This window comes from Lissotriton vulgaris, chromosome 5 (genome assembly GCF_964263255.1).
Source record: "Lissotriton vulgaris chromosome 5, aLisVul1.2, whole genome shotgun sequence".
NCBI lineage: Eukaryota > Metazoa > Chordata > Amphibia > Caudata > Salamandridae > Lissotriton > Lissotriton vulgaris.
In genome coordinates, this window is record NC_141693.1 from 1,065,523,497 (window position 1) to 1,065,548,328 (window position 24,832).

At 44.3% G+C, this 24,832-nt stretch overlaps 1 protein-coding gene across 2 annotated transcripts in view; it reads right to left on the reverse strand.

Annotated features, from left to right (window-relative positions):
• The window catches only part of CFAP43 (cilia and flagella associated protein 43), a 922,989-nt gene that overhangs the window by 682,645 nt on the left and 215,512 nt on the right, over window positions 1-24,832 (reverse strand). For both annotated transcript variants that reach the window (XM_086922745.1, XM_086922746.1), the window contains 2 exons: window positions 14,257-14,409; window positions 4,725-4,894 (listed from right to left, as the gene is read on the reverse strand). In XM_086922745.1, coding sequence (XP_086778871.1) covers window positions 4,725-4,894; window positions 14,257-14,409 — 323 coding nt within the window. The remainder of the gene's footprint in view (window positions 1-4,724; window positions 4,895-14,256; window positions 14,410-24,832) is intronic.

Genomic DNA, 24,832 nt, shown 5'->3' on the forward strand with positions numbered 1-24,832 from the left:
CGAGGATGATCAGGAGCAGGCGACGCTGGAATCGGCGTCGACGACTTCGGCGGAGCCGGGAACTGCCAATGCGGCGTCGGAGCCGGCATGTAAGGCATAGCCGGAGGATAGGAGTGAGGAACTCCCAGGCTGAATGCCAAAGGACCAAAGGACCCATGGGACCCGAAGGTGCACCAGAGGGGTACCACGCCCTTGAGAAGACGTCATACATAGCTTTAAGAAATGCTGAAGGGTCCAAGCCTGGAGCGGGAAAGGGCGGCTGTAAACCTTCAGGCCGGTACCTGTAGAGGAATCGGATTCGGCTTGTCAACAGGCGCAGAATCCACCACCTCCCGAGTCTCTTCCTCTTCACGGGCCAGGGACGGCGCCGGAGACGGATTCGGAACCGGAGAAGCATTCGGAGCCGGAGTGGGAGACCGCCCATGCGACTCAGAAGGTGAGGCCTCACCTTCATGCTCAGAGACTTCGAGAGTAACCACCTTCGAACGTACCTTCTTCGGTGACCTCGACCTCGAGCCCGACTTCTTACCAGACCGACGTCGGGACTCATGTCTCCTCTTCTTGTGCTTCTTCTTCGACTTCGAAACATGATCCGACGCCGACTTCGAAGACGACCTCTCTCGAGAAGCAGATCTCGACCTCGCCCTGGACTTCGACCTCGCCCTTCGAGAACGAGACCTCGACGACTTCTCCTTTCCAGCTTTCACCTTAGCAACCAGAAGTTTGGCTTCTCTCTCCCTCAGGGCCTTCGGATTCATCTTCCGACATGAAGAACAATCCTCCACATCATGGTCGGAACTTAAACACCAGATGCAGTCTTCATGGGGGTCGGTAATGGACATCATTTTACCGCACTCCCTGCAGGGCTTGAAGCCAGTCTTCTTGGATGACATCTTCGAAGAGACAGGATACAGAGAAGCAGAAATATGCAACAAAACGGCAACAATGTACCAGTAGGCTACAGAGATTCCCGATAACCGTTAGCGTCGACGACGCGGAAAAAAGGGAACTGATGTCATCACGCCGGCGTGGGCCTATTATAGGCGTCGGTGACGTCAGTGGAGTCGGTGAGGAATCCACACGGCAGATGTATCTATCAGAAATATAGTGCATATGATGTCTACTGTCAGATGACAACAGGAAGACTGATGTCTTTCCCTGACTTTCTGTTTGCCATTATTAAAAGTCTTATTGCTGTAGAAGTAGTAGCCTCTACTTCATCTGCTGTGACACATAGTGCAGAATCTATCCTGCCATTATCCTCCATCAGAGTGTGAAGATATTCCAGTCACCATATTACAAGTACATTAGAGTTAATGCACTGCACATAACAATGAAAGAAACAGGCTACATTTTGACAGAGTACCTTATGCCCCAATCCCTAAAGCCCTTGGAATTTCTGGAAGTGCTCTTTAAGGAACTTAGCAGAGTCTGCTCCAACATGTTTACACTAGTATTCAAAGGAAGATATGCTCATACAGTCCAAGGAATCAGCCAGAGACCACAGGCATATTCACACACTCACCCCCTTCTTACAGCCACACACTAGGAGGAGTCGGATTTAGCACAGCGAGTGTGCTAAGGGTCCATGAAAGCCATGTCTTACTGATCCTCAGGAGGATGCCTTGGGAGTTGTTAGTTAAGGTTCACTAGGCATGCGTATGATTTTAGTCAGGGTTTTGTGGGATACAAAGACATGAAGAGGTAGTCAACCCTTAGACTAGCTTTCTTTTCATAAGGTTCTTGTATAAGTAGAAGGCAGATGTCAGATGGTCAAGGTACGAGTGACATACAGAACACTGCACCCAGCACTACAACATAATGAGTAGTCTTATCTGTTTCCTACCTTCAACCTCCACCAGAATGTGGTGTGTGTTTCATTCATCATAATAGAAGTACATTATAGTCAACGCACAGCACATGATGCTTGACGGGACATACACCACATTTAACAGAGTATCCTGTGTGTCAAAACCCCAAAGACCTTTGTCTTTCTTGAAGTGTTCTTTAGTGATCTTAGGAGAGTCTGCCCCTGCTTGGTTGCCCCGGTGTTACTCAGCAGATATGCTCACACGGTCTGATGAATAGATCTGAAAGGCACTCTCGGACACCCTCAACTTACATGCACAAAAGGAGTTGGATTTAGGGCTGCAAATGTGCTAAAGGCACATAAAAAACAAGTTTATCTGAGCCTCATTAGGCTCAGATAAACTTGCATCAGTAAAGGGACACCTGGCACCCTTGTAGTATGAGGACTCCAAGTGAGACTGACATAAACAGGTAGTCAAAGCTTAGTCTTTGTTTTTTTTTCATAGACATCTTGTGTAGGTAGAAGACGGATAGTCAGTATAGAATACACTACCCCTCTAAATTGGCTGGTGTTATTTGTGTAGGGACGATTGTGTGGCTGTTGGCTGGCAGAATGTGTGGTTCTTGGCCGGGGGAATGAGTGGCTGTTGGTTGGTGGAATGTGCAGCAGCTGGCTGGCGGTATGTATGTATTGGTTTACTCGAGGTGTGATTCTATATACATTGGATGATGGTTGGTTGAGTAGCAGTGTGACTGGTGTTTCAGTTCTGTCACAGTATGATGTGATGGGTCCTTAAATGGAGGAGGTTTGTTCATGTGAGTGTTGTATATGTTGGGCTCATGGGTGGTGGTTTGAATGGCTTTGTGTCACGTGCATGAAAGTTGTGTGAATAAACAGTAAAGTGGATAGTGCCTTGACGAGGCATTATGGCTCCCTAAGAGTAAAGTTTAATATTCTGATATTTTTATTAGTATTTACGCCAAAACCAAATTGTATGAGCTTGTACTTCAGTAGTGGATGGACTCCAGGGGAACAATAGCCCCTACCAATTTTGAAAATTGAACATCTAGAAGAGTCCATGGTGGGGTACCATGTGTGGATTCCACTTATATATCCACAATGCCCTGAAACCTTTAAAACTGTGTAAAAATCACAATTCTACTTCATATTTATTTGATGAAAACTTCCAAAATTTGTTGGGATCTACCATATCCCTACCACTTACCATTCCCAAACGTCTCCAAATAACAACAGTGCCTCATTTGTGTGGCTGGGTCTAGCTTCAGTGACTGGAAAGAATCAAACTAGGGACAATGAAAAGTCCATGGACCATAGTCCAGCCACCCAAGTGGGGTACAGTTTTTATCACGTGAAGTGTGGAAACACAGAACAGTATGATATTAGTTATTATAAATATAATTTCTTTCTATTTTGTATTCCAAATGTAAGTCAGTGTGAAAGAAAGATGACATTTTGCTAATTACCCTAAATAGTATGGAAAACCATCAAATCAAATTCAGAGTTGTATAAATAATCCCGATTGCTAGAATTAGCATCTAGGGCACATTTTTTAAAAAGCTTAGGTTTTCTTCATATCCGTTTTTCATTTATTATAATTTACCTTATGAATTGATTCATGGACAGTACACAATGAAAAATCAATATATGCTGCAGTTCAGTTGTTGGCTCTGTGTATTGTGTGTTTTTGGACAACCAACAAACATTTTATATCCTTGCTACCAGAAGGAGCCAATATATGTAATGCTATACTGCTTTTGTAAATCAACTATCGGTCCAAAAAATTACAGACAAAAACATTGTCAACTATTTCTGTTTTTCCTATTTTTTCCATAATTTTTATTTTAATGCCCAAATTTCTTTGGGGAAACCATGAGCTATCTATAAAAGATGCCCCTTGGTGAATTTGGTATTTTATCTAGTTTTCAGAAATGTATATCTTCAGGGGTTCAGCTGTGGGTTTCACAATTGTTTACATCACAAACTACAAGTAGGCTATAACAAACTCTGCTTGTTCTCGAAAGCTGGGCAAACCTTCCTACACTGTATTGCACAGCATTTTTTCCAATGTTTCAAATAGGAAGCCCTAAAAATGTAGCTATATTTTGGCTTTTTTCTCTGTTGCTTCCAGGGAAATTCACAAACCCTACGTACCTTTATAACTCCCAGGATGTGGGGGAAAAAGGAAGCACATGTGTCATGCATACCTTTTGTGGATATAAAACGTTAAAGACTTAAGCGCGAAGTACCCCAAACATCAAAAAAAGGTTTAGCACCAGGGGTGGAAAAGTCTCATCAGCTAAGGGGTTAATTCTCCATTTTCGTTAGCCTGAATGTGAATGACAAAGCTTAACAGGCCCTTAGAGGCCATCATTGAGATTCCGATACTGGGTAAAAAAATCCAGTAAATGAGATTAAGACCAGCCAGGTAGTGCCTTTTTGGATATATCTATTTGGGTTTTAAGTCATTGCTTACAGACAGTACCTAAATGTACATTTTCTATGGGCTTCTGAGGATTTATTGGCTTTATGGGCTTCGGTACATCCAGCCAGAATCCCTTTCCTACAAATGTGATGTGTAAACACCACAATTGCTCTCCCGAATCATAGGATGAGAGCAGGACTTTGGCATTAGAGGATCTTGTGCATCTGCACACATATAATTTGTGAACACTCTAATAACTCGGCAACGTGACCAGTCAAATACATAGAAATCAGTGACATAAACATTCCGTTTTAACATAACTAAAATTATAATGCTTTTTCTCTCGGTGAAAACTTTAACAAATCGATTTGAATTCTTATATTTTCACCTTGATTTTACAAGACATATTTACATGGTTATTGAACTTACTGTGCCTAAATATTCGCTATGTCTACAAAGTCAAAGACATACCTTTGGGAGCTCGTATTTATATATGAAAGGTGAATTGTTACAGTAGCCAAACACCAAGTTTGCATTTGGTCCCAAAACTGCTGATGAGAGTGCGCGCTCCAGCTCGTAGTCATGCTTCCTAATGACGTCATCCTTCAGCATGCCTTTGTGATTGGTGTACTGAGTTGGATCTATTATATATCAGAAAATGCCATTGAATAAATATTCTGTTACAGATATACAAGCAAACATTGTTTTATTTCCAACAAAACGTTAGAGAATTTATAAAGGTCACACAGCTACCTCCTACACTGAATCTTAGTGGAAGAAGAATCTTCCTAAACAATGGCGGAAAGATGGATTATCTAAACAGAGTCCACGCTCTCAGTGCCCACCGAGAGACCTACAGATTATACCTTCAAATCCATATTAAATGCAACCTAGCTTTCCATAACTGCACTGTCATTGAGGCAATGAGGTTTCTTCAGTTCAGGAATGTCATGTTGAAAACTAACAAGGAGATGATGGACGGAGCGCTGAAACTTTTCAGACATTCACCCCCAGTCACAGATCTGGGTTGAATCCATCATCGTTCTCCAGCTCACTTTGCCACCCCAGTTCAGGCACAGCTATATGCAAATCAGTCTTGACCCTGTGCCAAATGGGAACAGTCCAGCCCGAACTGCCAAGCCATGTCTTCCCTGGACCGGAAACAAGCATCCTGGGACTGGTTTTGGGCTAACAGCCCTCATCAGCCAGGCTAGCTTGAATCCAGTGGCAAAGTGAGCAAGGGACCCACGTCTGGGCATCCTGCCAACATAGGGCGAACAAAGCAAACACAAGGAGATGATGGACAGAGTGCTTAAACTTTTCAGACACTCACCCCCAGTCATAGATCTGGGTTGAATCCTTCATCGTTCTTTAGCTCACTTTGACACCCCAGTTCAGACACAGCTATATGCAAATATGTCTTGACCTGTGCCTCATGGGAACAGTCCAACTCGAACTGCCAAGCCATGTCTTTCCTGGACTGGAAACAAGCATCCTGGGGCCAGTTTTGGGCTAACAGCCCTCATCAGCTAGGCTAGCTCGAATCCAGTGGCAAAGTGAGCAAGGGACCCACGTCCGGGAATACCCTACCAACTTAGGGCGAACAAAGCTGGCTGATTAAGGGTAATACCCAGAAACCGGTCCCAGGATGCTTGTTTCCGGTCCAGGGAGGACCTGGCTTGGCAGTTTGGTCTGGACTGTTCCCATTGGGCACAGGATCAAGACTGATTTGCACATGGCTGGGTCTAAACTGGGGTGGCATAGTGAGCAAAAGAACAATAGATTTAACCCAGATCTCTTGACTGGGGGTGAATGTATGATTTATTCAGCATTCCGTCCATCATTTGTTTGCACAGCACTTTTCACCCTAAGTGGGATGGGTATGCCCAGACGTGGGTCCCTTGCTTACTGTGCCACTGGATTCAAGCCACCCTGGCTGATGAAGGGTAATACCCAGAAACTGGTCCCAGGATGCTTGTTTCCGGTCCAAGGAAGACCTGGCTTGGCAGTTCAGTCTGGACTGTTCTCATGAGGCACAGGGTCAAGACTGATTTGCATATAGCTGGGTCTAAACTGGAGTGGCATGGTGAGCAAAAGAACAATGGATTTAACCCAGATCTTTTGACAGGGGGTGAATTCAGTGATGACATGCGTGATGTCACTGACCATGTCATGAGTGATTTAATATGTGACGTCATCAGCAGTGCATTGCGGGCGAGCGAGTTATAGTTAGCTGAACTAACAATAACGGGGGAATTTCTATGGTTTTGTACGAGTTAAATGTCCAACTAACTATGACGTCCCTGAAACCTATGTTTTTTCAGTGAATTTCAATGGTTTTTTAAATGCTAATTTGTAACTATAATGTGCCTGAAACCTATGATTTTTTCAGTTAATTTCTAAGTTGTTCTAAATGCTAGTTTCTAACTATGCTTACAGAGGTAGGACATGTGAAGAAAGAAGAAAAAACACACAGAAAGAAGAAAAAGAAATGCAAAAAGAGGCCTCAAAGACGAAGAAAAGTGCAGGAAGAAGGAAGACATACAGAAAGAACAAACATAGGAGCAGAAAGAGGCCTTGTTGCAAAATCATCCTGTACCCTCAACTTTTTCAGATGGGTACTGGTGGTAACTGACTGACTAACCAGTCCTAGAGCCAGTGCTATGCTAAAAGACACTTAGAATAAAGTTAAAACACCTACATACACTAGGAAACACTATGCGTTGGGGTACCCCTGTTATTAGCACAACCTCCTCTGTAAGCCCCTAGTATATAATAGGGCAGGGGGGTTAAAACTACCTCTTAAAACACGCCACAGGGCGCATTTGCACACTGGTGAAGAGGGGAGGTGAGCTGACATGTGCAATCACGCCCTGTGGCCGTTTTAATTTGGTGGATAAAGTCCCCTTGAATCCTGAGTGTCCCTTGGGTACAACTAGCCCACCAGGTATCTCCAGTTAGCGCCACAGAGTGGTGTTGCAGAGAGGTGCGAAAAGGGGCACGGCTTGGACCACCTCTCTGCAACGCAGCGCAGTGCCGCTTACTGGAAGCACCTGGAGGACTAGTTGGCCCCCATGGGCCCTCAGGATTGAGGGGGAATTATTTCCCCAACTTAAAACATGTCACAGGGTGTGTTTGCACACGTCACATCAGGCCCGTCCCCTCCCTTCACCACTGTGTAAACACATCCTGTGGCCGTTTTAAGTTGGGAGATTAAGTTCATTTAAATCCTGAGGGTCCCTAGGGTCCAACTAGCCCACTAGGTACCTCCAGTAAGCGCCACAGAGCTGCGTTGCAGAGAGATGTAAAAAGTGGCATGGCCTGGACCACCTCTCTGCAACACAGCGTAGTGGCGCTTATTGGAAGCACCTGGTGGGCTTGTTGGCCCACAGGGTCCCTCAGGATTGAAGGGGAATTATTTCCCCAACCTAAAACACGCCACAGGGCGTGTTTGCACACGTCACCTCAGGCCCCGTCCCCTCTCTTCACCACTGTGTAAACCCGCCCTGTGGCTGTTCTAAGTTGAGAGTTTAAGTCCCCTTGAATCCTAAGGGTCCCTAGGATCAAACTAGCCCTCTAGGTACCTCCAGTAAGCGCCATTGCAGAGAGGTGTAAAAAGGGGCACAGCCTGCATCACCTGTCTGCAACGCAGCTCCCTTGAGATATCTGTTGGGCTAGTTGTCCCTCAGGGACCCTAAGTATTGAAAGAGAATGAATTCCCTAACTTACAACTCGTCACGGGCGCGTTTGCACAATGGTGAAGGAAGGGGGCGTGGCCTGAGGTGACATGTCTGCAAGCACGCCTTGTGGCGCGTTTTAAGTTGGAGAATTAATTCCTCCTCAATCCTGAGGGTACCTGCGGGCCAACTAGCCCACCAGGTACCTCCAGTAAGTGCCAGAGATCTGCATTCCAGAGAGGTGTTCAGAGGCCACGTCCCTTCTTACAACACTCTGCAACGCAGCTCTGTGGTGCTTATTGGAGGTACCTGGTGGGCTAGTTGGCCCCCAAGGACCCTCAGAATTGAAGAGGTATTAATTCCTCAACTTAAAACGCACCACAGGGAGTGTTTGCACACATGTCACCTCAGGCCCCGCCCCCTCCCTTCATCACTGTGCAAACACGCCCGTGGCACGTTTTAAGTTGGGGTATTAACTCCCCTTGAATCGTGAGGGTCCCTGAGGTGCAACTAGCCCACCAGCTACCTCCATTAAGCGCCACAGAGCTGTGTTGCAGAAAGGTGTCAAAAGGGGCGTGGCCTCACAACACCTCTCGACAATGCAGCCCCCTGGTGCATACTGGAGGTTCCTGGTGGGCTAGTTGGCCCCCAGGGACCCCCAGTATTCAAGGGGAATTTGTTCCCCATCTGCGAACGCGCCAGGGGGTGCGTTTGCAGAGTGCTGCAATGAGGGGGCGTGGCCTCCGGCGCAATGCGGGTCTTTTATTTATTTATTTTTTTAAGAAGTGGGTCTTTGTGGCCCCCCTTCTTTTTCTAATTTATTGGCCCTGGCGACCGCATCCCCAGGGCCTACCCCTAATTATTTTTTTTTTATTAAAAAATTTGGAATGGGGATGCGTGGCCCCCTCCCGAGGCCTTACTCGGCCCCGGAGACCCCATCCCCTGGGGCATGGCCTTTTTTTTAAATTAAATTTTTGGGGAGGGTGGCTGCGTTGCCCCCCTCCTCAGGCCACTTCTTGCCCGGGGACCCCATTCCCCGGAGCCGGCCTTTGTTTTTTTATTTATTTAACATTTTGGAGAGGGGGCCGCGTGGCCCCCCTCCCGGGCCACTTCTTGCCCTGGGGTCCCCATTCCCCGGGCTGGCCCTCTCCGTTGGGGACCGTGGAGGGATCTCCAATTAGTTCTAGTTCTCCAAACGCAACAAATGTCCATAAAAACATTTGTTTACATTTTTGAGGCACTATAAACTATGTAGTATCAATGCTTAATTTGAGCCGCTGCGTTCCAATCCTCGCCACCAGCAACTAGTTGTCAGTACCGGCACTTATAACAGTCTGCCACATGGCGGCACAGTCTGCCTAATTTAGTATGAGTAAATATATTCGCATTTATATAGCGCTTACTGCCCCTGACAAGGTATCAAGGCACTTTTTTGGCGAGTTGCACACTACTTCGGAATCCCCAGAGGATTAGTGGTGAATTAGTATAGGGAGATATGAAATGAATTTGAGCGGGGGACATGCGAGTTTGTTATGTCGATTGAAAAAGGATAGTGGAGTGATAGAGGAGGGAAGGGATTGCATTTATATAGTGCTTCCAACCCCTGATCAGGTTCGGAACGCTTTTCAGCAGGTAGCAGGCTACTACGGAACTCAAACAGGATTAGTTGGGAATAAGTATAGGGAAATATGAAATTATTTTGAGCAGTGGACATGTTAGTCTGTTAGTTGGATTGAAAAGGCTTGTGGAGGGATAGAAGGGGGCAGGTGTAGAAAGTGTTTTTTTATGGAGCTCATAGCAGTAGGAGGAGGTTTGGGATGAGTAAAGGGGAGGTGGATGGGGAAAGAGTCAGAGGAAAGTGTTTTGAAAGGCTTGTTTGGGATATCTGAATAGTAAAAGAGGTATGAGATGATGCAAGGAGGGAAGAGTCTAGAAAGGGTTATTTTGTGGATCATAGTAGTAGAATGGGGTTTGGGAGAGTCAGAGAGTGGAGGTAGAGGATATGTTGAGAGAAGTATAGGGTGAGATCTAGCTTAGTACATTGGAAATGCTTAATTAGAAGTAAAGTAATAAATAAAGATACATAAGTACATGGAAGTTATTTGTATAAGGAGAGTAATAAATGTAGATCCGAGTTGCATTTAATAAACACAGACGTTCAAGTGTTTCTGTACTTTAAGATAATGTATTTGTTTTTATAAAAACACATTTTTGGTAATTCAATAGTGAAGCAATTGTAGATAAATAGTTATGATAACAATTTACTTATTTCTGCAGTCATACACATATGTGTAAGACATAGAATAATATACCCATAAGTATTATGTGCATTTGTTAAGCAGAACTAATGAATACCTTTATGTTTATAAACATAATTATTATACACATTCATTCAAAGCAGTACAATAACAGATTCTTATTAATTCAACACACATTAACAGTTACTGATAACTGCCACACTGTCATGACTGCTCCCGAAGTATGCAAGATGGCGGTTCGGCAGCGCGCATGCGCAAGGAGGTCAGGCAGGCTGAGCCTGGCTTCCTCTCAACACAACGCTTTGCGTTCTAGCCTTGCCGATACCCGTCACTTCCGTTTCGTGGTATTTCCTGCTTTCAAGAATCCGAGTTCCCCGCGGGAACTTTAAAGCAGATTCCTCGTTTCCGTTGGTTCTGTGTCCTTGAACTCCTTGTTCGTGTTCTATTCCCCAGAGCTCTTCCGCTACGCGGTACCAGTAGCTCACGTTATTCCCATCCTTAGCAAACCTCCCCGTGGCCGGACTCCTCCCATTGACTACCGAGAGCCGGACGGACTGCTTCTAGTCGGGTTCTGCCAGTCGGCCAGACTTGTTGTTCCGTCGGCCGGCCGGATCTAGACTGAGCGGTTCCGCTGGTCTTTTGGGGGGTCTTTTGGTCCTGGAGTTCCGCCCGTCCCTTTGTCCATGTTTATTAATCCCCATTTCATTCGGCCCAACTCCAGTGGAGCGTATTGTCCAGCTTGTTGGCTGCATTTCTGCAAGACTCCTCCAATCCAACCAGAAGACCTTTACAAAGACTGGTAACAGCGCGCTGCGCTGCTCTTTCTTATATTTTGATATCATAGAGCAACACTTGTTCATACCCGCTTTTTTCCTTTCTGTGGGACTCTTAGATGTATTTGGTGAAGAAGTACTGTTTTTCTCCATAACAGATCCCAGACACTACCCATTCATTTTATGCTATGGTGAGACAAAGGGTTGACGGGGGGGGAGCTAGAATATTGTAGTACAGCATACATTTTCTAAAGGTCTTTTCTATTCTTTCCCTTATCATTATTATAGGGAACATTCACTGTCTTCATATATCCCTAACTGAGCCTAGGAAGACATACTTACCTTTACACCGACCATTTGATTTTGCATACAGAGAAGACAGTTAGGTAACTATTCCACCAACACATACTTCCTGTGCACACCCCTCTCTACTGTCTTTGTAATCTCTTCCTTCCCTTTCAGCTCCTGCCAAGTTCTAAAGCCAGCCAGTGGAGGAGATCGTTGCATCAGCCAGTAGAGGGTATCGCTCCACAGATTCTTCCCCAAACCTTTCCTTGTTTTGTTTCCCTTCTTCCCCGCAAGCACCCTCGTGATCTAGAGTTTGATAGTCACGGTGGTGTTGGTGGGAAGTTGTGGACCTGTCTTTGGTTCCTGGCCGCTCCTGCAGAAAAAACTGTGAGATCTTTACACACCCAAGCCATTCTCACAGCTTTGGGGGCCTGGTATACTATGAATTGTCACCCTTTTTAAGACTGTGATGGTTAGTGGTTATGTGGCATGGTAATTGGCAGAGCTGGCATGGGCAATGGATGGTGCAAGCTGCAGTCTCCTCCTGACTAAGGCCCTGGCACTTATTCTTTTACAAATTAAGCATTGTGTAGTATGCTTTGATTGTCTGCCTCCATACATAATTTGTCATGAATGCTCTCCCCTATCAGTCTCATCCCCCACATCTTACTCCCCTTAGTCACTGGCCTCCTTGACCGCTCTCTCTTTTAAGCCTACACCTCACCATACTGTCCAGCATATCCACTGACTTTTTTCTTCCTAGCATTACCCCTGCACACAAAAGGCCCAGCAAATCTCCACGGAGAATGACCAATAAAACCTCAAGAAACGAACCACCCAATTACTGGGTTGCATGGTGTTTATGGAATGTCCCATCCATGTGTAACAAAATTACCTAAATCAGATTTTGTTCTCCATCGCTTCAATGCTAACTCTGCAACTCTTAGCCATGCCACTTGCCATCCACACTGACCTGACCCCCTTTGGCACACCAGGCACCTTCTTTGATGATCTTGACTCTTGACTCTGCCTTACTGCCAACGCTGTTGGTCTTTGATTACTTTAACCTCAACAGAAGGAAAGCGAGTGGCAGGGGTATTACAATTCAGTTGTCCCACCTGAGGCATTGTCACCATGCTTTAAGGTGCATTGGTAATTTCTATGGGATTGAAATCGAGTAAAATTGCAGGCTAGAAGTACAGTTTTTTCACTCTTTTCCTGCATTAGTGTTATCCCTGAAAACTGCAATCACCTCATTGTTCTGTGTTCGATCAGATTAACTATCTTTTCATATGAAGGTGATCTTTCATGAGCGGGAAAAAAAGGGTAGTCTAAGCTTGCCATCAGGAACAGTATGGCCATTCAATTAATTAGTGTTTTTGCCACTTTCTCCTTTTTCAACCCAAGATAAGCATAAAGTTAAATTATTGACCAAATCCTCTTTGATGTTTTCTTAGAAGGGTGGGATGCTTTTCAAGCCGCTTCTCATGGATACAGGGAGCTTATTGGTTGTGGGCTCCACCTCTTCCTTGGCAACGTAGATGGAGTCAGAAAATGGTTCTTCAGATTTCCTTTTCACTTCATCTTACACCTCCCTTTTAACATCCAGCGTCTTCCTCCTTCTCTGAAACCTCTCAATGATCGACTAGACAGATCCAGGCAGGCCTTCACAGGCATGGATGCTTCTTTTACTCTGGCCAGCGACTGATGGCCTCCAAACTTTGAAGTCTACTCTGCTTTAAACTTGCACCTGATGCTCTTTGGAACATCGGTGGTAATTGAGATTGCCTCATTGCGCGAGTTACTGGCCCTGGTGGATTAGTGCCATGCTCTAAGTGAAAGAAACCGCTCCAAGACTCTATGGGCCAGATATAAACACTGGTTGCAAAATACTGGCTACAATTTGTGACTAGTATTTTTGCGACCAGTGTGATATTTTGTGAAGCAACCCATGTACCAATAGGCCGGTTTTCAAAAACAGAATCGTAGTTGCAATTCAACCTACTTCATGAATATTCATGAGGCCCTTAGTTCCTTTCCCACCCCTTTGATGACAAAAAGTGATGTCAATAATACCAGTGAAGAGAACCACAGTAAAAGGATGGAGTAATAGCAGAAACACAGCAGGCTCCTTGAAAATCAAGACTGGAGGTAAAGGTACAGAGGGTAAGATTAACCAAAGGAATCAGGCCACATAGGACATACTAAGACACCTGACTGGCACTGAAACAGTAGTTAAACCATTTTGAAGTGGATGAGCTGGGAGTAGCAGATAAAGATAAATGGGGCAAAAACATTGCAGTATAGTTGATATTCTGTAAAGCCACTCATGTCAGGGGGCAAATGTGGGATCAGAGCGAGTAGCCCTCTAACTGGTTGGAAATTGGGACTAGAGCTGGGACCTGGAGTGGGTTGGAAACAGAATATTAAACAAAGCTGTTGCACTTTGGCTAGACCACAGAAGTGCCGACCCACAGAAGTCCCTCTAGCTCAGCGCTGACACCCACACAACGCTTACGTACACCGACGGCTGTGTGTGTGCTCAGTGCATGGCCGCCTCCGTCAGTAGGGTTTACTGGATTTAATGGATTCATTTCCACAAGCCCCCAAAGTGCAAGTCTACCATCTGATAAATAAGTTTAGAGGGAGATAGGGTCGAATCTGAACGTCATGTTATAGTTTGCAGTGTTAAGGGGACTAGACCACAGTAGATATAATTTGTGACCAACAACAGTTTAAAACTGGAGCTATCAACAGCATAATATTGCTGCTAGAATTGTATTGCATTCATCAACTACAGCACCATACTTTAAAATGTGTTTGCCTCTGTTAAAGACAGTCAGCTCTCTGCCCCCATCCAATGACTGCTTGTAACCATGACCACTGTAACATTTGCATAAAGCAATCAAAATTTAAACACATTTCACTGTACACTGGGAAAAATACACTAACATGAATAATTATCGGACTGTAAAATAAATTGGGGTTAAAATTGAAAGCTATTTACCATCTAGGATATCCGGTGTCAGATAAAATAACTGAAGTTTTGTGCCTCCACCATCCAACTTGGATTCCTCTGGACAAACAAGCGCCATTGCCTGGATGTGCGATGTCTCCTGGTTGCAAAGCGTGGAAAGGTCAAGGATTTCCCCTCCCATCTCTGAAATACAATAATATGTTCAGTCGGAGGAGTGGATGAGTCTACAAAGCCGCATGTCTGTAAAATCTGAACTTTAGTTTTCTGCTCACGCACAGTGTAATTGTAATTGTAAGCACATTTATAAAGCGCGCTGTAACCCTGCGGGCATCCTGGCGCTGTGATACACGCATGCTACCAAACGGAGCCTACTATAGATCTTACCAGATAATTATACTCTAGGAAAAAGCCAGGTCTTAATTTTCTTGCGGTACAACATCAAGCCCGGTATCTGTCTCTGTTCATTGGGGAGACTATTCCACAAACGGGCAGCTGCCACGCCAAATGCTCCCCCCCAAATAGTTACTCTCTTTGTCTTGGGTGTGATTGCAAGATTAGCTGTTGAGAAGCGAAGGCTACGTATAGGAGCATACCACCCACACCTGTGCTGTATTGGTTTGGGCCCAAGTCAGTGTAAAGCTTTAAACACGATGCAGAGGGACTTAAACTGTACCCTTTGAGCCACCGGCAACCAATGCAGCTCTGCCAGGGCCTGAGATTAAGATGACCAACGTGGTTCATAGGGGCAGGTTTTGCTGCTGCCGCCTGTAGTCTCTGGGCCTCTCAAGCAGATATCTCAGAGACTCCAGTAACAAGGCATTACAGTAGTCAATGCGGCTCATAATGACACTCCTGACCACTAGAGCTCTGGTCTGAGTTGGTAACACTGGCTGCACCTTCTGTAATCCTCTAATAAGAGAATAGCATCTCCCCACCAGCTTGTTGACATGAGATTTTAGGTTCAGCTTATCATTAAAGCTGACCCCCAGATTTCGCACCGTCCCCACAGGTACCAAAGGAACATCTGTGGGGATAGGCCAAAAGTTGGTTGGAAGAGCCGGCGGCACTCTGCCTACTCCACAATGAAATATCTCAGTTTTGTCAGGGAGTTGTCCCTTAAACAATTAACCATTTCATGCATACATGCATGGAAATTTTCCAGAGAGCCAGCATGGTCTCCATCCAGGGACAGGAAGAGCTGGGTGTCATCGGCATAGTTCACCAACCTCATGTGAAATGACTTGATGATGCCGGTCAGCGGCCTCATGTAGGTATTACATAAGATAGGACTGATTGAGGACCCCTGAGGTACCCCGTACTCTGTGTCTACAAAGCATGATTGAAAAGGGGAGGGCCACCGCCTGCTGTCTGTTGGCCAGATATGACTGCAACCATCTTAAGGCCACACCTATCACCCCCATTTCGTCTAACCTTGCTCAAAGAATCGCATGATTAACTGTATCGAAGGCGGCAGACAGGTCCAGCAGGATTAGAATAGCTGATTGTCCCCTATCTGCACGCCTTTGAAGATCGTCCAAGGCGGAAATCAAGGCAGTTTCCGTTCCATGCCCCGGGCAAACCCAAATTGCTTATGTTCCAACTTGTTGTTGACCTCCAGGAAATGGGAAAGCACCCACTACCAAGCGCTCCACGATCTTCACTGGGTAAGGAAGAAGAGAAATGGGCCTATAACTTTTTGGGCATTTGGGGTCCAAGGTTGGTTTCTTCAGGAGGGGTGATACTATCGCCTGCTTCCAGTATGATGGGACCACCCCACTGCCAAAGGACTGTTCGCACAACTGGCGAAGAACTGAAAAGAATTCAGAGCCTAGCTCCTTCCATATTTTATGTGGGAATCTTGCTCAGATATAGATTTAGGACTATGTGTAGATGAAATATCTACCGAACATCTTAATATCCATAAACATAAGAAGGGTATGTTATTAGAGGCTGGAGTTTTGCCTGGTTGGTCCTGTTAGTGCCTGGATGTTCCCTGGGCCAGAATCCCTGCTCTTGTAGTTCTTTATATCCCTTGTTTAAACTTCCTGTCCTTCTCCACCTGCCATTCCCTTTTCTTTTTTCCTGTAATCTGACTACATTCTTTCCACAGGATTTATATATTGATGCCCTTTGAATCGGGTTCTTGGCAGAAAGCATGAATCCATTACTAAGGTGTCTGTAGGACATCCTGGGTCACTGATTCCAGGTAGGCATCATAGGCTCTTCTACAGGTGCTTTCTGTGGATAAATTTGGGTTGTGTCTCTCCTATTTCTTGGTGGATCCCAAAGATGTTTTACTAACATGTCAGCTGGACTTCCTGCGTTGAACTGTTGTTACTCAATTGGGTTGCATCAGCAGTGTAATGTAGAAAAGATAGCACGTGGATTAAAGACACCCTTATCGTCGCACATGACGTTATACATATTTGCAAGCATACCAATGTCACTGCGTAGGCAAAACAGATGAAACACAACCAACTCAATCTTGTATTATATATGTGCGCACATTGCTGCAGTACTAGTACATGCTTAGGCTTCAGCAGCTAACAATTAAAATGTTAATTTACACAGTTCACCTATGGATGGCGTGGGAGAGCAAGGGAGAAGATGCAATGGCGGAGATTTACAAAAAAAGTCACGCAGCGCAGCCCCCCCCCCGCGAGGCTGCGCTCTAGGGAGGACGCAGGAGAGCGCCATTTCTTCATAGATATGGCTCTCCCTTTCCCCTGCGCCAGCGCTTATTTCAGCAGCCATGCATCATGCACACATCGTAGCGCCATAGCGCTAGTTTCACTAAAGATTTTTTTAGTTTTTGGGAAAATACTGAAAAGTGGTACACAGAGGTAAAATTATCAAATTACTATGTTCAGATTTGGATGCATTGTGTTCTATTGTAGAACCCCATAGATTTCTGGAACAGTTGTAAGGTGTCTGTCAATGTGGCCAGAAGCCGAGCCGCAAGGTGTCAATAGTAATGGAAAAGTATACGGATATGATGCAATATTTGAAGGCAAAATTGCTGGTGCAACATGTAAATTAGTCCAAGACTATAAAAACTATGAAAAAGAAATATGAGAGTGTTCATCCTTTTTATGAGATGCTTTTGCAGGTTTATAAGCAGCACCGTAAAATAGAGGATGCTCACCCAACAGGAAAAGCTGGTCCTTCTGCCAGCTTCTGTGAGGGACTACGACCTGCTATGAATTCCCTAGTGCAACAATCTGTGATGTGTAGGAAAGCCAAAACAATTGAGAAAATGTTGACATGGGTGCAGTATTGTAGTCAATATCTTGACTGGAAACAAAAGAAGGATAAGGGTAAGTTGATGGTGGTCTAAACAGAATCCTTGCAGGCAATCGGGATGCACGTGATTTTAAAACAATTTGAGAGTGGAGAGGTGGAGGGAGAGGCTACGGTGGCCATGGAAGGGCAAGGGCAGAGGCTGGGAAGATGGGGTAAGGCACTCAGATGTATTTTTCAAATGTGGTAAGTTAGGACACAGGAAAAGCAATTGCCCGGAAATAAAAAGGAAATATCTCAGAGGGAGACACACAGAGTCAGACTATCCCAGCAGCCGAGTCAACTGCCCCAAACTTGCCTGCTGCCTCCATTCTCCTGCTGCAATGCCAAGTCTATTCTATCAGCAGCGGCTCATGCAGGTAAGAGTGGTTGGGCCGGGTTCGGGGGGGGGGGGGGGGGGAAGAATTCTACAGGCGACCACGAGGGGAAATTATCTAAATTATTAATTTTGCCTCATCGGTATCTGTTGAAATACCCCACCACCCGGCCCAACAGCTCTTACATGCACGGGCCGCTGATGTATTCTATCCACCAGCCTCTTTCCCGGCTCTGATGTCAGCAAGCCAGCTTATGTCATTATTGAAAAATACATTCCTTCACTTTGCTGCCACGAAATGTGTCCTGATGGGCTCAAGTATGTCCCATAGGACTGCCTGAGAGAGGATGACAGCTTGTAGGCTCCAGTACCTCCATTTATCAGGAAAGTCCCAATGTGAAGGGGAGAGGGAATGGACATCTTGTTGATTTTCTGGTCGATACTAGGGCCAGAAGCTCTACCAAAAAACCTAAGGAAGTTCTCCAATGACCCCTCTCAGGAAAGATAGCGCAGGCAGTCAGCATTTCAAATTGTATCATTACTCCTCCCACCTCAGACCCTGTTCTTGTACTTATAGGGCTCATCATCGAGCAACATGATTTTTGATCAGCTATACTAGTCCTGTGAATTTTTCAGGGGAGGGATCTGCTGTGAAAAATTAACTGTATTTTGTATTGAACCTCTGAGGGAGTGTTTGTGCGACAAGAGACCCAGAAGCGCATTTTAAGGTGATGACTGATGATAAGGCAAACATGTCTTCCCGGAATTGAGTGAGACACCTAAAGATTTGCTTAACACAGTACCATTTGGGCTCTGGGCAGTGAAAGGTGGAGAGAAAGGGAAAATGCAGAGTGCCCAATCAGTGCATGCAAGGTTGAAGGAAGGCTTTAAGTTGACACCAATTCCTGAGTATAAACTCTTGCAAATAATTGGGTGATGAAGTCATTGCTATGACAGGCCAATTTTAAGTGGATGGAGTCAAGGATATGTAACACTCCCTTTCTCCTTGTGCGAAAGGCTAATGGTATGTCTTGGAGAATGGTGTAAGATTTAAGAGCTATTCATGACATAGTGGTCCCTAGTTTCCCAGTGATCCAGAACCCTGCTATGATTATGTCTCAGATCCCAGCCTTCGCAGATTGATTTACTGTTATTGATTTGTGTTATGCATTCTTTTCTAGACCATTGCATAAAGACAACCAATATTTATTTGCCGACCAATTTTAAAATATGGTGTTTTTCTGAAAATGAATCACACAAGGAGATAAGGAGGCCCCATCCATTTTCCCTCAAACCCTCCACAAGGATTTAGAACCCATGCGTCTCAAGCATGGATCAGTACTAGTCCAGTACATTGACGATTTATCGGTTGCATTGCCTTGCCTACTAGGGAGGCACGTAAGTGGTACACCATAACTTAGTTGAGTCATTTGGCTCAAGGAGGGCATAATATCTACATTGCAAACCTTCAGTACTATAAATCCAAGGTAATCTTGGATATAAATGAAATGCTGGTAAAAGGAAAGTGCCCCAGGAAAGGGTGACAGAGGTCTGACAGCTGTCTCCACACTGTACACAGAGAAAAGTGAGAGGTTTCTCTTGCATGGTAGGGTACTGCAGCAGTGGAGTTTAGATTTCACCCATATAACTCAACATCTTCACTGTTTAATTAAGAAAGTTGTCCCCAATCCAGTGCCCTGGTTAGAAGAATGTCACAAACCAGTCGTGGTATTGAAATGTGCCCTGTTCTCCTCCCCAGCTATAGGGATACCAGGTTTTGATTAAGACCGTTCCTTGTACTGCACAGAGAGAGAAGGATGTTCATTGTCTGTACTAACACAGTAATCCTAAGTCCTTATGTATTGAAACTGGTTCTTATGTAAGCGCTCTGACACCTTCGGGTAAAGTTCGCGCTATATAAAATCACATTAAATAAATAAATAACATTTAAAAAATTGTACCCCACAGCTGTAGCCCTCTGGGTGGGTCGAAGAGCCTTTACAGCTTTAGCAGTGGCATTAGAACAGTCTGATGATATTGTGTTGAGGCACCTTGTGACACTGTATGTACCTCATCCAGTTGAACTTTTGCTTGGACGTCGTAAAACACAGCATTTGACTGATGTCTAATTTATTGTGAGATAACATTGCCAGCTTTCCCCACCATATCTGTGAATAGGTGCGGGGTTGAATTTTGCCACGTTACTGCCTTTACCTTCTCAGCAGGATGAGGAGAAATAGTGTGACTGTATTCAGGTGATTGAATTGTGCACCACCTTTTCCCCAGATATTAAAGATGAACTTTTGAAATGCTGTGCTAATGTATTGTGCAATAAAGAAACAAAATACGCTGTACTTCTTCGAAGACCAGAACTCTTTATTATATGAACATAACAAGAGATCAGCACCACAGAAAATGCATGAACGGTGACAGCAGAGCAAACTGTCCTCAACTTTCTAAGGACTACATCATAAGAAGTAAGCAGTGGAGACAAGATGAATAAGGCAAGGGAAGGAATGTAGAGGATGGCGACGGAAGAAATAAAATAAAAGGATATATTATGACATGAGCGTATAAGAAATATATCATTTGAAAAGAGTAAATCTCAATAGACAACATATATGATGACGGCTCGTGCATAAGAGACTGTTGAGATTTTGAGAGCCTCTTATGCCATGTGTACTATAAAAAGGATAACTGAAGCCTCCTCTTTGTTACTGATTCACATTATGTTTTTGTAGTAGTTTAGGATTATTGTTAACCCTGGTCACAGAGGGGATTTAGGACTTCCACTGATACTCCTAAAATCCAATGGCCCTCGAGTGTATGTGTAACATATCAAGGAGGGTCAGATGAGGTTTCAAGAGGCAACAATTTTGCTGATGTGGTGGCAAGGTTTCATGCACTTAATGTTCCGACGAGTCAAGCTGCTCTTTTTGAGACTGTGACAATCCCGGAGGTGCCTGCCTAAACAGTGGAGCTCAGGAGTATACAAGAGGATGCTGAATAGGTAGAAAGGCAGGAGTGGGAGCGAAAAGGTTCTAGGCTGATTGAGATAGGAGTGTAAGTAGACCCAGAGGAGAGGGTGGTGCTACCAAATGTTGTTACCACAAATGGATAATTTATTTCATGGCCCCACATACTCATGAAGAGATATAACGACAGACCGTTTTCTGGGAATATGGCAGAATGGTAATACTCGAAAATTTGCACAAGACTATTGTTCATAAGGTTTGGTGTGCCAAAGGAATAACATGGTGAAAGGAACAGTTGTTACCAACTCACTCCTCATTGGCCTATAGACCATTTTTGAGACTACAGATTGATTTCATAGAGCTGCCTCCGTACGAAGTTATCAATATGTCCTGTGGTTCGCATGTTCTCCAATAGACCATTTTTCAGATTACAGATTGATTTCATTGAGATGCCTCTGTACGGGGTTATCAATATGTCCTGTGATTCGCATGTTCTCCAGATGGGTTGAGTCTAACCAGATACGCAGATGGGATGCAATGAATGTGGACAAACTGTTGTTGAAGAAACTGATTCCACAGTATCAAGTACCGATGCACATAGAAAGTGACCAGAGTGTGCATTTCAAGAATAAAATAATGAAACTAATCTGTGAAGCTATAGGCATTACTCACTGATCAGACTTTGCATATCACACACAGTTCTTGGGGCTGATGTAGAGAAAGAATAATGAGATGAAGAACAAACTTGCAAAACTGCATGCTTCCACCCCCTTGATATGGCTCAGCACCCTGCCTCTGGAGCTCATGCAATCAAAAGACAGAACTGTCCCCCACGAAATCCTAATGGGCAGGCAGATGAGGGTATCTGGGGTACCAACTGCCGCCTTAATGTCAATAACTCGCTTCAAACAAGCAAGGTGGGGAGGTAGAAGCTTCCTACTACATGCAGCCAAGGAATGGAACCGACTCCCACTTGCTATCAAAAACAGCACCTCCCTGCTGTCTTTCAGGAAATCTGTAAAAACCTGGTTGTTCGTATCATGCTAAATCATGCCTCCCTCTCTGCACTAATCATACGTTTCTACAGCGCTAAGACGCCTTTGGGCATATGTGCGCTTTACAAAACCACAAATCAAATCAAATAACTGATGTCTTGATCAGGGATTATTGCAAGCGACTATCTGATGTAGTAGGTTCTGTGTTTCACCAGGTTCAACTGGCTGCATAACATAAAACCTGAAGGCTGGTTTCTAGCGAAAGTCTCACCTGGCAAAGCGGTCTACTGTCAAGCTGGAAGGGAGCATGTCGGACCCTCTTAGTTCCAAACTCTGCTGTGAAATGTGAACGGCTGCCAACCTGGGTGCATGTGTCCCACAGTAAGAAGGTGAGACCAGCAGAGGGAGTAGTGAACACCCCAAGACCCCCAAAACAAACAAGCCAAGAACCATGCTAGAATCCAATAGGGAAATAAGCATTTGATTCCAGAAAAAGCCAGAAAAAGAAAGTATTTAAATATTAGAAGGAAAATACATTAAGTGATACAGGGTAGCCTTGGTCATCATGGCGGCTGCATTTGCCGCATGCTTGACGGGACTGATATTGGGAGTCTTTGATGAAAATGTTTCACACAGTAAGGTATGGTAGGTCCTCCCACCACAATGGTACTTCACAAAGGGGAAAGAAATTATGAAAATGGTATGCACCCTCATCGTCATGATGAATACAGAGAAAACACTTATGTCCAGCTGGTTCACCCATACTACTCAACTATGAATCTATTGAACTGTTGGTGTGGGCTCTTAAAACTGCCTTTCTAAATGAGGGAGTTACCTAAGCAAAAATGCCTATTTCTTTTTCGTTATCATGTGTTATTTATTTGTATTTGCTCAATCACAGGTTCACTGATTCTGTCACCAGAGATGAAGAGTTTATGGGGTTAAATAAGAAGGAAAAGTGAATCGGGTTTGCGGTGCCTGAAGTTGTATAATGCATGCTGTCCGAACGAGAAAGGGAGTTCTTAGCAGGATATAAGAATGATACTCGACAATACCCACACTGAGATGCTGAGATTTCATAATGAATTAGGGTCGATGGAGAACGCTTCACTAGTAACATACCCAGCTGTGAATTGGTGGCGTGAAAATGCAGGGACACTTTGCGTAGTGTAGGTGAGAGCAATTACTCATATGTTTTAATATGCTTGAGAATTTCATGCATTATTACATGATACACAGTTATAAGGACATGCACCATGTCTGTCGGAAAAGGGCTTACTTTTCACTACCAGTCGGATGAAGCGATTATTTAGCCCTGGTGTTACCTTGTATATATCATACTAAATAACTGAACAATATGTATTTGTATCAATGAATAACTTTATTTCCGTTCGTTGAACAATAAAAATGCACAGAACTAGTACATAACTAAACACACAATAAACCATACACTTTTTGTAAACATCAAAAAACATCCCTGGGCACCAAGGCATCTTCCTGCCAAGTCACATAAAACCATAAAACAGCAAAAACCTCAAAAAAGTCCTATTGAAATTGGGCAAAAAGCATTTGTTATGCCATCTAAGGAATATGAGCTAGGAGGAACTTTTATTGGGCCCTGGAGCAGATTGCAGTATCCTCAAAATGCTGGGTAGAAATAATAATGATTATTAAATACATAAGAAATTTCAATCAGATTTATACAAAAACACATTAATACAGGTTGCCTGCGGTCTACATGATACTTTGCCTTGTGCACATAATGCGGGTTCATACTATTCATATAATACAGTACATTTAGCTGTGTCTCCCAAATACAGTATATTGAAAACATGTGGATGAGCATCACGATCCTTAATTGCTACAAACCCGAATGGCACTCAAAATGAAATTCAGCACTGAGTGGATAACCTCTTAACTCCCCAAGCTACACAGATGAGCAAAGGCTAATTCATAGGTTCAAATTTCCAACAGTTTTAAAATTGGGAGGAGAAACTGCCTCCTTTGCATAGTACATAAAGTACTGAAAAGGATAAAGTGCTTAGTGCTTTGGGGTCCATCAGGCAGGCAAGGGGCGGTGATGGAAACCTAGTGCCATGTATGGGAAATTCTGTCAGAAAGTGCATGGTTTTTAAGTGCATTCTGGTTGCAGAAATGTATGTATCTCATGTAAAATTACTTGGAGTGCAGTACGTGTGTCATAGGACGGTTCTTGTGGATCAAAGTGTAGCAAAAAGGATCCGTGGATGACGGATCAAAAGAACCTAGCCAAGGACATAAGTGTGATTCATCAATTGGGTGGAAACCAACCTCTGTTAGCCAAAAAGAAAAATTTATTTTCTTGAGTCCGCTCACTCACCCAGGGTTGCCCCTAGGTGACATGCTTCATCATTGTGGCCATCCCAAGCATCTACTGCTTGGGGAGTGCTGTGACTTGCGAAGTTATGTAGGAGCACTTATTTTGTGAGGATATGTGTAGTGTAGTGTAGGGGGAGTGGTGTAAGTGATATTAAAATTTTTACCCAACTAGTGAGCCAAAGTTTTATTCCTGATCCCAGTTGGCAAGTATAAAAAGGAGTTAATAAAAGGGAAAAATAACTTATGTACTTAAAATCCCTAGTATTGTGTCGACATGTTTCGAGGTATCCCCTAAACCTCTTCTTCAGGACAACAAAGGGACCAGCCCCTTGTGTACCACACCGTGCATGACCTATAGTTAAGTGAAAATAAAGATAATGAACGCACACCTATTGTGTGAGCATTTCGAAAAAATACATACGGTTGATTCTGAACACGTAGTATTTATTTTATGGCCAAATTGCGCCTCATGGTCTGTCTGGGTGGAGGGGCCTGTAGAACCTGTGCTCAGCAACCCTCCATCAATACAACCTACTCGTTCCCAGGGTGGACCGCATCCTCTTGTGGACCGCATCTTCTTGTGGATCCTCTGCCGCCCCAAATGCATTATTTGCCATACAAATAGTGTTGGTATGTTGGGAATAGAGCTCTTTCACTTTCAG